Below are 16,643 nucleotides of genomic sequence, written 5' to 3'. Positions count from 1 at the left end.
ACAGTGTTGGTTTCCAAAGTTGATTTTGGATTCAGTGTTCGTCAGTGACGGTCGCATACATTAATCTTAATATGAAAATATCTAATGTACATATGTTTTTAAGAATTATTCAAGAATCCTGATTTGTATGCATAAAACACGAAATGTCCGTGTTTGAATCGTTGTATATAAAATATTATGAATTATAATATAAATAAAACACATTTTAGTAAAGTTTATTTAGCCCTAAATCAATGTTTAACATGTTTCCCAGCGCACGAACACAAAGTTATCTCTTTTTCCTTTCTTTCCTTTCTTTCTTTTCTTTCTTCTTCTTCTACTTTTTTTCCGCGAAGACTCCTATATGATTTAGATGGTTTTGCACAAGCTCAATGCCAAGTGCACTGATTCACTCCAGAATTAGAAGATGGTGCGCTGAAGAGCAGACGGCCTTTGCACCCTAACCTTCCAAAAGTGGGCAAGTGAACTTTTTGCGGCCCTTGTAAGCGAAAATACTCTTCTACTATCACTGAAAACGAAAGAAATGTATTTCTATTATTATTGTTGTTCATTATTTCACAATTTGATAGCTTTCACGCTGCACTCGAATATACTGATCGAAGTTGAGAAGCGCTGACCAGTGATCTAATAATAGCAATTTTGTCGATCAGTGGGCGCAAGGAAACTGCAAGTCGAAAGTAGACCTATTTCTACTAGCCAGATGCGATAACACAACAGTTTGACACAGCACACACGCGTGGTTTTGTGTACGACAATGATGACTGGACGATTTTTTTTCCTCAAGACGGAATGAAACAAAGCATTGACGTTCACTCCGTCAGTCGAACAGGGGAGTGGAGGGGTCGATGGTTTTGGGAACGACAACAATGGCCAGAATTAATGATCACCACATACGCACTGGTCCATCAGTGAATCAGTTTTAAAATAGCAGATAATTGATGACTATTAAATGTTATTGCCACTATCAACGGGCATCTCCCATGTATTAGGATTGTTCACCCCCAGCAAGATCAATATACCCAAAATGTATATCTCTGGCATGAACCAACACCACTAGTTACAGATTTTTTTTTTGGGGGGGGGGGGTTGGGGGGGGGGGGGTGTTGGCTGATTTTATCTGCACAACAAAAACATTTTGTATCTCATTATCCAGTGCTTATTTGGACATAAGTTAATAGACATATATATATATATGTATATATATCATTATATGATAGTCACACACACACACACACACACACACACACACACACACACACACACTGAACATTGTATATGAATATAGATCCATTTGCACTGACAGATATCAGATCACATACTAAGTCAATACAATTGAGACAAATTAGAGAAATGCTGTCAAGAATGAGGTTTGAGTTACTGAGACTGTTAACGTTACCAAAGACCCCCTTTTTTTTAACACACACACACACACACCACACACACACACACACACCACACACACACACATACACACACACACACACACCACACACACACACACACACCACACACACAGGGTATTTTAGTGTCTGATGTTCATTTTTTTTTTTTTTTAACTGAGATTAAGTTTAGAACATTCAAAAGAAAAAAAAGAAAAAAACTTTCAAATAACAGAATGTTAGTTTAAACAACTGAGTTTAAACCACAACATTGGAGATGTAACTATGAGAAACATTATTTTCTGTTTGTATGTGTTAACACATGCCCAAATATCAGTCACTGCATCAATGCATAACAGTCAACACACAAATTTGGCTATTGTGCATGGGTCAGTGTACATCAAAATGATGCAGAGGTTTCATGTTGTCAAGTTGATTTACACCAAAGTGCTTGTAATTTTCAGGTTTATGTTAATTTTCCACTTAGGTGACTTCAGGCTGAATAGATGAAACCATGGCCAATAAGTTTACTGTGGTTACAGACAGGTAAGACATTTCAATTTTGATTTATTTAGGCATGAAAAAAATATTATGTTGATGATAGAATTTAATTAACAGTGTAGATTAGAACATAACATTGGCTTCACCAGTAAGAACTTTTCACAAATTTCTTAAAACATGGAAGTCTGCTAAACTGCACTTGAAACTGAAATGCTTTAAATGTTTATTTAACTTTTTGTTTCTTCTAGATTTAATGGGTGCAGGGACAGGAACACAACAACACATGAAGACACAAGAGAAAAATTATATGATTATCACATCAAAAAAGCACAAATATGCCACACACACAACACACACACAACACACACACACACACACACACACACACACACACACACACACACACACACATCAAAATACATCACAACACAGCACAATACAACACAACACACACACACACACACACACACACACAACAAGAACAACACAACACAACACAACACACACTACGCAAGTCTTCAATGGAGTAAAGAAAATAGAAAAAAATGGGCGAAGAGGCTGGGAGATCTTTGTGGGGTGAAAGTTGGGGGGGGGGGGGGGGGGGATGGAAATAAGCAACAGATGACTTCTCATCATTACAAAAAGATTCCAAGCTTAGAGAGAAAAACTCTGTATTTACTCATGAATCATCTGTACTTGTAAAAAGTAACTGACGAAAGTCAGGTGTTGGGAGCAGCATGACCATTGTCACTGTGATATTGCCCAGTGTGTTGTAAAAGCGACAGGCAGAGTATCAGCATGCTTTAACAATAATTGTTTATGTATTCGTGTCAGATTTCTGGGTCTGGCCATCGACAGTAGCCAGCAGAACTTCAACTCTGATGCAGAATTCATTGGTAGTCTGAAAGGTGAGATTGTGTGTTGAAAATTTGAAATAAATCATGTTGTTGTTGTTTTGGGTTGTTCTTGTTTTGTTGTTGTTGTTTTGTTTTGTTTTGTTTGTTTTTTTTGGGGGTTGTTGTTATTTTTTTTAGTTTAGCAGAGCTGTAAAATTCAGAAATCAGAGACACCAAAATCAGATAAACTGATACTAAGTGAATAGCATTTCTGAAATATTCCTTTGAATGACTCTTCCAGGTTAGTAACCAGGGTTATGAGGTTATAATGATTATTATAGATTGTCCTTTCACTATTGTGTTTTGACATTTTCCTGAAAAGATAAGTACAAAAATCATCTAACCATGGCCATACCCCTCCTCACTCAAGAAAGTGGTATTTATCAGGAAACAAACAAATAAGGTCAGTGTCACACATGGTTTTCAGAACAGTGCTTCAGTAAAAAAAAAAAAAACACACAAAAAAAACAGCTTATAAAGCTATCAGTTCTACGTTGTTTGTGACATGCTCTTGTCTGAAATGTATTCTGTAAATGTTTTTAGTGTATTATTGTTCAGGATGGGCTCTGTTTTTTTTCTGCATTTTGCTGGATTGGTCACACTCTGCGCAAACCTCCAAACAACATCACCAGACAAACAAATACTGGAGTGGAACCCAGGTTCGTCTGTCACAGTCCCAGTGTCAGCAGTCCACAAGGAACCATCAATGTTAGGTCGCCAGGAGGCCACACACCAGAGGAGTCACTTTGGCGGTATTAAGTAGCGCCTGTTCTGATTTAACTTACTGAGGACACCACCTGCTAAGCCCGCTACTGACAACAATAATGGCTTAGTCGTGGAGCCAGACTGAATGAGCATCCCCCTCAGAGTGGAGACCACCACCACGTTCCTCCAACAACGACCCACCCCCCACAAATCTGCCAACATCGGAGACTGAGAATAGAATTATTTGTCTTTTGATTTAAAAGCATTGTTGATGGCAGGTCTCAAAGAGTCCAGTTTTCTTCCATTACAGAGGCAATATCGGAATGGAAGAAGGCTGGGAAGAGGGGACTGTGGGTGAAGATACACCTCAATCAAACAAGTCTTATTCCTCTCCTGACAGAGGTAAGTCTGACAAGCACATGCCTGAACACTGTGGGTGAAAATACACCTCAATCAAACAAGTCTTATTCCTCTCCTGTCAGAGGTAAGTCTCACAAGCACATGCCTGAACACTGTGGGTGAAAATACACCTCAATCAAACAAGTCTTATTCCTCTCCTGTCAGAGGTAAGTCTCACAAGCACATGCCTGAACACACCTGCCAATGAACACAAACACAGCAAGACAGACCCTAATACAACTCCAAGAGACTTCAGTATGATTATAAACAGCTACAAATACATACAGTCAGCTAGATCCAGAAACACACATGCAAGCAATCATACATGCACGCACGCATAAACCATGTGCATGCCCATGTGCACAGTCACAAACATGGAGACACACACACACACACACACACACACACACACACACACACACAGAGAGAGAGAAAGCATCCCATGATCTACTCTGGAATATTGTAAACTGTAGTAGCTGAATCCTAACATGGGCAGGAGTGTGAAGGCATTCTCTGTAACAACATCAAAATGGAACCGTTGAACTATCCCACTCCTACTTTTGGCATAAGAAACGTTACAGTTCCTCCGATCTTGTGGAAAATAAAGAAAGATTTAGTTTGAGATAATTTGTGGAAAACAAAGATAGATTTTAGTTTGAGATGATTTGTGTTGCTTTAATTGTACATATTTGAATTGCAGCCCCTAGCTGTGTTATTTCAGACAAACTGCAAGGGTTCACACTAATAGAAACACACCACAGCAGGAATGGTTTTGCATGCAGTCTGATAAACAGGAACTGTTTTTTGTTGTTGTTGTTTTTTTTTTCACTTTTAAATTGATTTGAAAAATGTTGGGGGTTTTTTTTCTGATTTGCTGAAGCGTAGTTATTGTTTTGTTTGTTCTGTTGTAAAAACTGTGACACACAATTTTATGAGAACTGTTGGTGTAAGAAAACACCACTGTGATGTTATTTTTTTTGTACTTGAGATAGCTTCCTCTCACTCTCTCAGTGATGCACGTTTGGCTACTTAAGTTAATCTGACCTAATTAAAGAGCATATCAGTGTTTTCAGCGTATATGGATTTGTCCGAACGCAGTGACGCCTCCTTGAGCTACTGAAACTGAAACTGAAACTCAGTGTTTTCGTACAGATCTTGCCATAATTTAGCATGCTTTGTGTAATATGTTACCCATTTCATCAACTTGCTAGAGTTTGTAGAGCTCTCAGAACGAGAGTGAATGTAAAGCCTTGGATGCTTTGGATTCTAATGTTTGCATATACATTCGGGAAAGCTTTTAGATTTGGTCTTTGTGAACAGAATTTCATTTTCATTCATCAGGATTATTACCAGTGGTGCTGGTGTTATTACTGCTTCAGACAAATATGTTGGAGATCAGAAAAATCATGTAATTTTTGGCATACTAGGTGATATAGTGTGGAAGGCACACACCCCTGAATTTATTTGAACATGTAACCCATCAATTCAGTTCAATTCAATTCAATTCAAAATACTTTATTATCTGCTTCAACCAAAAAACAGAAAATTTTCTTTAGGCTCACTTAAAATAAAATGCCCGTCAGCAAAAAAATAAATAAATAAATAAATTTTTTAAATAAATAAATAAAAAAACTGACACACCCTTCACTTATCACCATGTACACATCTATTATTATGTAAAAAGAAAAACATGTGGGTAAGATACTTTTACATTCAGAGTGTAACAACTGTGTGTGTGTTGCGTGTGTGCCCGTGCGCGTGCATGCATCGTTTTGTGTGCGCATCCAGAACAATGTGAGAGAGTGTGCTTATCACTGCTGCTTTGTTGGCAGATGGGATTTGACTTCCACCATGCACAGCCAGGGTATGTGAAGATGACAATGTGGCTGTGTGACCATCTGCCCAGCCATCTGCCCGAGTATGCCAATCAGTACATCGGTAAACTGCGTTCACCTGCATCACTTTTGTCTGTTTCCTCTGCTCTCTTTGCCAATCAGTACATCGGTAAACTGCGTTCACCTGGATCACTTTTGTCTGTCTCCTTCCTCTGCTCTCTTTGCCAGTCAGTACATCGGTAAACTGCGTTCACCCGCATCACGTTTGTTTGTCTCCTTCCTCTGCTCTCTTTGCCAATCAGTACATCGGTAAACTGCGTTCACCTGCATTGTCTGTCTCTCCTTCCTCTGCTCTCTTTGCCAATCAGTACATCGGTAAACTGCGTTCACCTGCATCACGTTTGTCTGTCTCTCCTCTGCTCTCTTTGCCAATCAGTACATCGGTAAACTGCGTTCACCTGCATCACGTTTGTCTGTCTCTCCTTCCTCTGCTCTCTTTGCCAATCAGTACATCGGTAAACTGCGTTCACCTGCATCACGTTTGTCTGTCTCTCCTTCCTCTGCTCTCTTTGCCAATCAGTACATCGGTAAACTGCGTTCACCCACATCACGTTTGTTTGTCTCCTCTGCTCTCTTTGCCAATCAGTACATCGGTAAACTGCGTTCACCTGCATCACGTTTGTCTGTCTCTCCTTCCTCTGCTCTCTTTGCCAATCAGTACATCGGTAAACTGCGTTCACCCACATCACGTTTGTTTGTCTCCTTCCTCTGCTCTCTTTGCCAATCAGTACATCGGTAAACTGCGTTCACCTGCATCACGTTTGTTTGTCTCCTCTGCTCTCTTTGCCAATCAGTACATCGGTAAACTGCGTTCACCTGCCTCACGTTTGTCTGTCTCTCCTTCCTCTGCTCTCTTTGCCAATCAGTACATCGGTAAACTGCGTTCACCTGCCTCACGTTTGTCTGTCTCTCCTTCCTCTGCTCTCTTTGCCAATCAGTACATCGGTAAACTGCGTTCACCAGCATTACTTTTGTCTGTCTCTCCTTGCTCTGCTCTCTTTTCCCATGACAGGCTTTTCATCGTGATGCCAGGTTGATGTTTTCATTTGATTACTCACTTTGTGTCAATGATTGCTGTTGTGGTGCAGAAAATGGGAAAGGGCAGTCCTTGTTCTTGGCTTATCTGAATGATAATTATGTTTGTGTTGGGGTTTGTTTGTTTTAATGATCCTCTGGTGAAAAATGGACAGAGTGGTCAATGCTGGAGGAGTGTACTTGGTTTTGCTTGCTTGAATATCAGTGTACTTGTGTTTAATTTTGTTTTCCCTTCTTTCTTTTTTCAAATGATTTTAGGGGATCAACATTGACAGTGTTTTTAGCCTTGATACCGCCCTGCATTGTTAGGTGGGCTTTAAGCAGTAATGAAGCCGTGGCATGTTTTTTTTATTATGTACACATATTGCAATTTGCCTTTAAAGAGCGAACTGACCGAACTGACTTTGTTGATAATAAGAAGCTGTGATATGTATTTCATTATGTACACGCCTCTTGCACTTTGCCTTTATAGAGTGAACTGACTTTGTTGATAATAAGAAGTTGTGACAAGTATTTTATTATGTAAACCTCTGTTGCGCTTTGCTGTCCAAGAGCCAACTCACACACACACACACACACACACACACACACACACACACACACACACACACACACTCATGTGCTGAATCGGTTATTTTCCTTCCAGAAGTGACAATATGTCTATCAGGCTTTGCTGTCAAAGAGTGTACTGAGGGCGTTTCTTTACGAACAGATGATGGTGTGTTGCAGGGGTGGCAGGTTTTGTGGTGAACTCTGACAACCAGGTGCTGGCCATCAAAGAAAAGTTCCCTGATGGGAAGAGCATGCCGAACTGGAAACTCCCTGGTGGACATGCTGACAAAGGTGGGAGTATTGTATTGTATTGCATTGCATTGTATTGCATGCCGAAGCATGTTGGGTTAGGCTGCTGGTCAGGCAACTGCTTTGCTGATGTGGTGTAGCGTGTATGGGTGTATTGTATTGCATTGTATCGCATTGTATTGTATTGCATTGTATTGTATTTATCGTATTGCATTGCATTGCATTGTATTGTACTGCATGCCAAAGCACGTTGGGTTAGGCTGCTGGTCAGGCAACTGCTTTGCTGATGTGGTGTAGCGTGTATGGGTGTATTGTATTGCATTGTATCACATTGTATTGTATTGTATTTTATTGTATTGTATTTTATCGTATTGTATTGCATTGCATTGCATTGCATTGCATTGTATTGCATGCCGAAGCGCGTTGGGTTAGGCTGCTGGTCAGGCAACTGCTTTGCTGATGTGGTGTAGCGTGTATGGGTGTATTGTATTGCATTGTATCGCATGGTATTGTATCGCATTGTATTGTATCACATTGTATTGCATTGTATTGTATTTATCGTATTGCATTGCATTGTATTGTACTGCATGCCAAAGCACGTTGGGTTAGGCTGCTGGTCAGGCAACTGCTTTGCTGATGTGGTGTAGTGTGTATGGGTGTATTGTATTGCATTGTATCGCATTGTATTGTATTGTATTTTATCGTATTGCATTGCATTGCATTGCATTGTATTGCATGCTGAAGCGCGTTGGGTTAGGCTGCTGGTGAGGCAACTGCTTTGCTGATGTGGTGTAGCGTGCATGGGCGTATTGTATTGTATTGCATTGTATCGCATTGTATTGTATTGTATTGCATGCCGAAGCGCGTTGGGTTACACTGCTGGTCAGGCAACTGCTTAGCAGATGTGGTGTAGCATGTATGGATTTGTCAGAACACTGTGATGCCTCCTTGAGTAACAGAACTGCATCACATTGAATTGTATTGTATTTGTATTGTATTGTATCAGCCTTTTGTCGCTGCATGTTTCTCTGTATGAAATTCAGGCTGATCCCCATGGAGAGTGCATCACACAGTGCAGTACCACCCATATTTTTTTCTCCTTTTTTTTCTGCCTGTAAGTGTGTTTGTTTCCCTATCAAATTGGAGTTTCCTACAGAATTTGTGCCAGGGACAACCCTTTTTGTCGCCATGGGTTCTTTGCGTGTTTGTTTTTGTTTTCCTATCAGAGTGGATTTTTCTACACAGTTTTTACCAGGGAGGGGTGGAAAATACTGACGGGTGTGGGATGAGTGTACCTTTTATTTACCTGTGTGCCAGCTGAATCAGTAGCATAAGCAGCACTGACTTGAAGGTGTGTACCTTGTGGATGGAGAGAGTTACCACTCTTTACTGTTTGTTAATTATTTGTTCTCCAGGCCTCATTGTTTATTCATTTCATGAAATGTGATGGTTTCACTTGCATAGTCACAGTGTGCATGTGTGTTTGTGTGTGTGCGTGTGTGCGTGTGTGCGTGTGTGTGTGCCTGCACAGGTGAAGATCTAGGGGACACAGCTCGCCGAGAAGTGCTTGAGGAGACCGGCATCCATTGTGAGTTCCAGTCTCTGCTGGCGTTTCGCCACGAGCACAACTATCGCTACGGCTGTTCCGACATGTACTTTGTCTGCCTGATGCGCCCGCTGACCAGGGAGATCAAGGCGTGTCCTCTGGAGATCGCAGACTGCCGATGGTTAGATGTAAGTGTGTTTTCGGCACAGTAGCCAAGTGGTTAAAGTGCTGGACTTTGAAATCTGAGGGTCCCAGGTTCGAATATTGGGTGACGGCGATGGTGGTGGGTAAAGGGTGGAGATTTTTCCCAGTCTACCAGACCTGCTGGTGCCTGAACCCCATTCTTGTGTGTACACACAGAAGATCAAATGCGCACGTTAAAGATCCTGTAATCCGTATCAGCATTCGGTGGGTTATGGAAACAAGAACATACCCAGTATGCACACCCCTGAAAAAAGTAGCACGGTTGCCAACATGGCAGGGTAAATAAACAAAACGGTCATACACTTAAAATGTTACATGTCAGTCCGAGTGTGTATGTGTGCATGCCTGAAACCTGATTGAATGACACAGGAAACGAATGATGAGCGCCCAATGGCAGCCGTCAGTCAGACTTACCCAGGTAGGCAACTTGTGCAAATGACCCCGTGTTTGCAAAGCGCTTAAGAGTTTGGTCTCCGACCGAGGATAGGTGCTATATAAGTATCCATATCACCATATCATATCATCAGTCATGCATTCAGAGCATAGTCTTCTTGTTTTGTTTTTTTCTATCACCTCTCTCACTTAATGCCTGTTGCCCTGTCAGAGGCACACGCCACCAACAAGCGCTCTCCAGCCATCTCTGTCCTATGCCAGTTGTAGTTGATGTTTTCATGACTTAAATTGATGTTTTCTATGCCTGTAAGTGTAATTGATGCTCCTATGCCTTATTTGTTTAAAATTTGGTGGTGTGTTTTACAGAATAGTATTAATTTGTATTGATTCACCACTATATTTATTTGATATGTTGTGCATGTGTACATACAAATAAGGGTGCATTTGGGCAGGTGTGCGCACACTTGTGTGTGTGTGTGTGTGTATTTTAAATAGTGGAAAGTTTGTTGTTGTTTTTTAACGGACTTGCTGTGCTATGACTGAGTTGAGTGTTATTTTGTTAAATATGTTGTATGCCAAATTTTACTGTTTTGCTTGCAATCTGTATGTATCACAGACTTTGCCACACTTAATTTCTGTACTGATTTTTTTTTTTTTTCTTCTTCTTCTTCTTCTTCGTCAGCTTTTACGTGTATGACCGTTTTTACCCCGCCATGTAGGCAGCCATACTCCGTTTTCGGGAGTGTGCATGCTGGGTATGTTCTTGTTTCCATAACCCACCGAACGCTGACATGGATTACAGGATCTTTAACGTGCGTATTTGATCTTCTGCTTGCATATACACACGAAGGGGGTTCAGGCACTAGCAGGTCTGCACATATGTTGACCTGGGAGATTGTAAAAATCTCCACCCTTTACCCACCAGGCGCCGTGACCGTGATTCGAACCCGGGACCCTCAGATTGAGAGTCCAACGCTTTAACCACTCGGCTATTGCTTTTTTTTCTTTTTCAGCTGGACGAGTTCATTAACCATGAGAGTGTCTCAGACGCCAGTCGTCATTTCGTTCAGTGCTACAAGGATGGGCTGAAGCACAAAGACTTTGCCATCATTCCCATAAGACTGCCGTCATACGATAGGAAGAAGCTGAACAAAGTCTACTCCATAGTTCACAAAACTCCGCACCAGCAGCAGCAGGGGGAGGAAGAAGATGCCGGGACCAGCGTCTGACAACGTTCGCCGACAGCACACAGCACTCTGTTCCATCCTGCACACTTCTCTCTTTCGCTCTCTCTCTCTCTCTCTCTCTCTCTCTGTCTCTCTTTCTCCACCCAGGCCTTCTTTCAAGGTGCAGTTTGAATCCATGGTTGGTCAGTTTGAAGCGTGTTGGATGTCAGTATTGCATGAGTTAAAAAAGTGTGGTTTGTTATCACGGCCTTATCACCACCGTCTGTACATGTCCTTAGAATGCCACCAGATGCGCCACTTCCAATAATAGCCCTTTGCTGGACACCAGGGGGGGATATTCAAGAGACCATCACACCTGTGGGTAAAGGTGTACCTGTGGGTAAAGTTACATGAGGGTAGGCAAACAGGCCTTGGGTAATGTACATTTACACGCAGGTACACCGATACCCGCAGGTGCGATGGTCTCTTGAATTCCACCCCAGATGGAAAAACTGTAAGGTATACCAAGGGAGACATGGCACAGAGTGGTTGAAAAAGCTCTGAAGGGGAGCAACTATACCAGGAGGGGTGTCAAAGGGAAGGGGTTTGGGGGGAGCTAGCTCAGACAGTCCAGCACAAGATAGGCAGCAGTAGAGACGCGTGGTGGGGGAAACCTGATGTGCCACAAGGCATGGAGAGGGTTAACTATCACCATCTGTCCCAGTCAGCTGTGCTGTCAGTCTGGTTGGTTGTCCCACTGGTTGCCCCATTCAGCCACATTATCTGTTGCAGGTCTGTGTATAAGATGTACTACAACTGGAACTGAAGCAGTTGATATTTATAGAAATGCTACGTATCTGCTGGTGGTTTTTAATTTGCTGTTGTTGGTTTGTTATTGTTTTTAACTACTAAATGGCACAGTCACGAATTTTTTTTTTTTTTTTTTTATTGGTCTGAATTATAAAGCAACACACACACCAAAAGAGATTTTTACCTGCTTACTGTTTTGGTCATGTTGGTCTAATTTCACACACATGAGACACAGATTTTGTTATCATATCGTTTGTTTCATTTCTCACTGCATGTAACGTCAGTTGTACCTAACATCTGTGTTGAATCCGCCCTGAATAGGCCCCTTTGTGGTCAGTGTGCCATGAGCAGCATGGTTTGATCTCTGCTGACGACAAGTTTTGTTGATGTGTTGTTTTTTGTTGTTTTACCTGGCTGGATGGCACAGAGAGCCGAAGTTGATTTTAATTCTGGAAAAGAAAAAGTACTGGCCTTAAGTTACACTTGTAAGCTGATGTGGTCAAGTGTATTTAACCAGTTTCAGTTTCAGTTTCAGTAGCTCAAGGAGGCGTCACTGCGTTCGGACAAATCCATATACGCTACACCACATCTGCCAAGCAGATGCCTGACCAGCAGCATAACCCAACGTGCTTAGTCAGGCCTTGAGAGAGAGAGAAAAAAAAAAGCAAATAAATAATGGATAAAGACATAAAAAGAACTACTACTAATAATAATAATATGTTTAAGGCGCAAAAACATGATGAAATCAACTATAAGCGTGAAAAAAAAAAGAAAGAAAGAAAGAACTAGCCAAAAACAAGAATAAACCCCAAAAAAGTGCCACACTAACCAAACAGGGTTAACTGCACAACTGCATATTTTTGATTGTGTATGGTGTTTGGTGTCTTTTAACTTGATTTTTTCTTCTTCTTTTTTTTCTTTTTTTTTTTTTTGGAAAACAACGCATCAAAAAGAAGCCCTGGGTCACGGACGACATCCTACAGCTGTGTGACAAACGTAGAGACCTGAAAAAGAAAAAGAATGAAGAAGAAGGGGCAAAACAGTACAAAGCAGTTAACTCCGAAATCAAGAGAAGCATGAAGAAGGCAAGGGAGAATTGGATTGAAGGAAAATGCCAGGACATAGAGGAAAACCTGACAAGAAACAACAGCAAGAAAGCCTACCAAGTTGTGAAAGAACTTACCAACACAAGGCAAGGTAGAACTATGTCCAACATCCAGACCAAGGATGGAAAATGTCTAACAGAAGAACAAGACATCCTAAAGCGATGGACAGAATACTGCTCAGAGCTATACAACATACAGACCACAGGTGATCCAGCAATACTGAATGTCCCACCAGCCACTGATAACAGTAATCACCCCATACTCCGTGAAGAAATAGAGGCAGCAATAACATCGCTGAAAAAAGGGAAATCGGCAGGAGTGGACAACATCCCATCAGAACTGGTCCAAGCAGGGGGTGAAGTTATGATAGATGTGCTACTGAAAATCTGCAACAAGATCTGGCAAACAGGGGAATGGCCCACACCGTGGACACAATCACTGATCATCACCCTTCCCAAAAAGGGCAATCTCCAGCAGTGTCAAAACTACCGCACCATCAGCCTGATTAGTCATCCCAGCAAAGTCATGTTGAAAATCCTGCTTAACAGACTGAAACCACAAGCAGAAAACATCATTGCTGAAGAACAGGCAGGTTTCAGACCAGGAAGGAGCACAACTGAACAAATCTTCAACTTGAGGTTGCTATGTGAGAGGTACCATCAACACCAACAAGACCTCTACCATGTCTTCATTGATTTTAAGAAGGCATTTGACAGGGTCTGGCATGCAGCTTTGTGGGCTACCATGAATCTGTACAACATCAACGCCAACCTGATCAGACTGATACAGCACCTCTATGACAAAGCCACCAGCGCCGTCTACCTCAACAATAGCATCGGGGACTGGTTCAGAACCACAGTCGGAGTGAGACAAGGCTGCCTACTCTCCCCAACACTCTTCAACATCTTCTTAGAAAGAATAATGACTGACGCACTGGAAGAGCATGTAGGAACAGTCAGCATAGGCGGCAGAACAATCACAAACCTACGTTTTGCCGACGACATTGATGGACTGGCTGGAAAAGAAGAAGAACTGGCAAGCCTGGTCAAACATCTAGACAAAGCCTCCACATCGTATGGAATGCAAATCAGTGCGGAGAAAACCAAACTGATGACTAACAACACCAACGGCATCAGCATTGACATCAAAGTCAACGACGAAAAGCTTAAAACAGTCCACAGCTTCAAATATCTGGGAGCAATCGTGTCAGATGAAGGATCTAAACCAGAAGTACTCTCGAGAATTGCCCAAACAACAACGGCACTCAACAAGCTGAACACCATCTGGAACAACAAAAACATCGCTCTCAGCTCAAAAATCAGACTGATGCGTTCCCTGGTTATATCAATATTGCTCTACGCCTGCGAGACTTGGACCCTGACTGCAGACATCGAGAGAAGAATCCAAGCTGTCGAGATGAGATGCTTTCGTAGACTACTTGGCATCTCCTACAGAGACCACATCACTAACACGGAAGTGAAGAACAGAATCCAGCAAAGTATTGGACCCTACGAAGACCTCCTGTCCATAGTGAAAAAACGCAAACTTAGATGGTATGGACACATCTCCCGATCATCTGGTCTTGCCAAAACGTTCCTGCAAGGCACCGTACAAGGAGGCAGAAGGAGAGGACGGCAGAAGAAGAGATGGGAAGACAACATCCGGGGGTGGACAGGCTTGACGCTCGGTGACGCCCTGAGGAAATCAGAAAACCGTGAAGAGTGGAGAGGAGTGGTGGCCAGGTCAGCAGCGGTGCCCCAACGGTCTGAACCCAGACTACGGGAGAGGTGAAGGTGAGGTGATTTCTTCGTCATCTTCTTCTTTGTCTTCTTCTTGTTCATTTTCTTCTTCTCCCTCAATTCTGTGAAGAGACATAGGGCACACTGCTCAGAAGATGTGTTGACCAGACTCCTTCAGGTATTTGTATTTCTTTTTTATCACAACAGATTTCTCTGTGTGAAATTCGGGCTGCTCTCCACAGGGAGAGCGCGTCGCTACACTACAGCGCCACCCATTTTTTTTTGTATTTTTTCCTGCATGCAGTTTTATTTGTTTTTCCTATCGCAGTGGATTTTTCTACAGAATTTTGCCAGGAACAACACTTTTGTTGCCTTGGGTTCTTTTACGTGCGCTAAGTGCATGCTGCACACGAGACCTCGGTTATCGTCTCATCCGAATGACTAGCGTCCAGACCACCACTCAAGGTCTAGTGGAGGGGGAGAAAATATCGGCGGCTGAGCCGTGATTCGAACCAGCGCGCTCAGATTCTCTCGCTTCATAGGCGGACGTGTTACCTCTAGGCCATCACTCCACACATTGGTCTGTTGGTTGTGTGTCAAAGCCTGGTTCTCTGCAAATGGTTTTCCCGTCCATTTTGCAATGCTGTCAGCCTGTTGTTGTTGTTGTTGTTGTTGTTCTGTCTTCAGTTTCACATACATCATTGGTGACTGAATCTTGTGTTTGAGACCTGTGTTAAAGGATGCGTGCCAAGAGGTAATTTGTGTTGCGTGTACATATGTGTAAGTATGTGGTGATGCTATTCCATTACTGTTTTTCTGTGTAAGTGTTTGTGCTAGTTCTAGTGTGTTTCTTCATTTATGTGTGTGGGATAGGGGATGTGTATGTTTGTATACAAATATTATTACACATAATTATGTGTGTGTGTGTTTGATGGAAAGGAAAACTTGAAAGCATGTGTATGTCCATGCATGCAACCGCCTGCGCCCCACCACCCCCTCCCCCACCCAAACACACATGCATGTACATGCACGTGCGCGCACACACACACATGCACACACACAGTGAAAAGATGTCACATCATTACAGAATGAATGTGAACACAAACACTGCTTCAAATCTGAGAAATGTTTTGTCTTAAACTGATGTGACATAAGTTATTTGTACAGACCCATGTTCTAAATGATTTTGATATTCAGTTACATTTGCATCCTGCTGTTGGTTACTATGAACATGTGAACTGGTTTTGTTTTGTTTTCCAAATTTGGTGTGTTTGGGGGAAGAGAAACAAAACAAACAATAAATAAATGAATGAATGAATGAATACATAAATAAATTTAAAAGAAAAAAAATTAGTCATTACACTTTTCAATTATTATTCTTTTTTTTTTTTTCAAAACGTGCCATGGCAAATAATTGTCACTGAGCTTATATATAATAAACTTGGCACTGAAAGGGTTAAGCGTCTGATTACAAAGAAGACGACATTGCATGCGTACATTTTAAGTACCTGATTTCACAGAATTTGACAGTGCATTGGTGTTTTAAATTATTTCAAAGACAAACCGTATAAGGGGGAAGAATAGGCTCACAGATATTTTAATTTTATACAAGTTTTAACCTGTTGAGTCAATGTTAAAACAGTCAGTGATTTGCAACAAAGTTACTTATATGAAATGATCAATATGATTTGCATCGACGGGCGCAATAGCCGAGTGGTTAAAGCGTTGGACTTTCAATCTGAGGGTCCCGGGTTCGAAGCTCGGTGACGGCGCCTGGTGGGTAAAGTGTGGAGATTTTTCTGATCTCCCAGGTCAACATATGTGCAGACCTGCTAGTGCCTGAACCCCCTTCGTGTGTATACGCAAGCAGAAGATCAAACACACACGTAAAAGATCCTGTAATCTATGTCAGCGTTCGGTGGGTTATGGAAACAAGAACATACCCAGCATGCACACCCCCCAGTATGGCTGCCTACATGGCGGGGTAAAAACAGCCATACACGTAAAAGCCCACTCGTGTACACGCGAGTGAACGTGGGATTTGCAGCCCATGAACGCAGAAGAAGAA

The 16,643-nt window shown here is 41.9% G+C and overlaps 1 protein-coding gene across 2 annotated transcripts; it reads left to right on the top strand.

Moving 5' to 3' along the window:
• The first annotated feature begins 420 nt into the window (after positions 1–420).
• On the top strand, positions 421–12,388 carry LOC143274867 (nucleoside diphosphate-linked moiety X motif 6-like). 2 transcript variants are annotated; one of them, XM_076578829.1, is made up of 8 exons: positions 421–481; positions 1,844–1,925; positions 2,715–2,788; positions 3,792–3,883; positions 5,713–5,818; positions 7,540–7,653; positions 9,143–9,345; positions 10,768–12,388. In XM_076578829.1, the coding sequence occupies exons 2-8, from the start codon at positions 1,894–1,896 to the stop codon at positions 10,981–10,983; spliced, it is 837 nt and encodes a 278-aa protein (XP_076434944.1). In that variant the 5' UTR covers positions 421–481; positions 1,844–1,893; the 3' UTR covers positions 10,984–12,388. The 2 variants fall into 2 exon arrangements, with proteins under 2 accessions (XP_076434944.1, XP_076434945.1); XM_076578830.1 differs by having other exon boundaries at positions 427–481; positions 1,867–1,925.
• The last annotated feature ends 4,255 nt before the right edge of the window (positions 12,389–16,643 follow it).

The sequence above is a fragment of the Babylonia areolata genome, chromosome 29 (genome assembly GCF_041734735.1).
Source record: "Babylonia areolata isolate BAREFJ2019XMU chromosome 29, ASM4173473v1, whole genome shotgun sequence".
In the NCBI taxonomy this organism is placed as follows: domain Eukaryota; kingdom Metazoa; phylum Mollusca; class Gastropoda; order Neogastropoda; family Buccinidae; genus Babylonia; species Babylonia areolata.
Note: the sequence above shows the minus strand (reverse complement) of the source record. Positions and strands in the feature narration are given on the sequence as shown.

What these genes read in the sequence shown, in the direction of transcription:
- LOC143274867 (XM_076578829.1), top strand. Translation starts at nt 1,894, where the DNA reads ATGGCCAATAAGTTTACTGTGGTTACAGACAG. An exon ending in TTTACTGTGGTTACAGACAG is followed by an intron (nt 1,926 to 2,714) that starts GTAAGACATTTC and finishes TATTCGTGTCAG; the next exon opens with ATTTCTGGGTCTGGCCATCG. An exon ending in TTATTCCTCTCCTGACAGAG is followed by an intron (nt 3,884 to 5,712) that starts GTAAGTCTGACA and finishes CTTTGTTGGCAG; the next exon opens with ATGGGATTTGACTTCCACCA.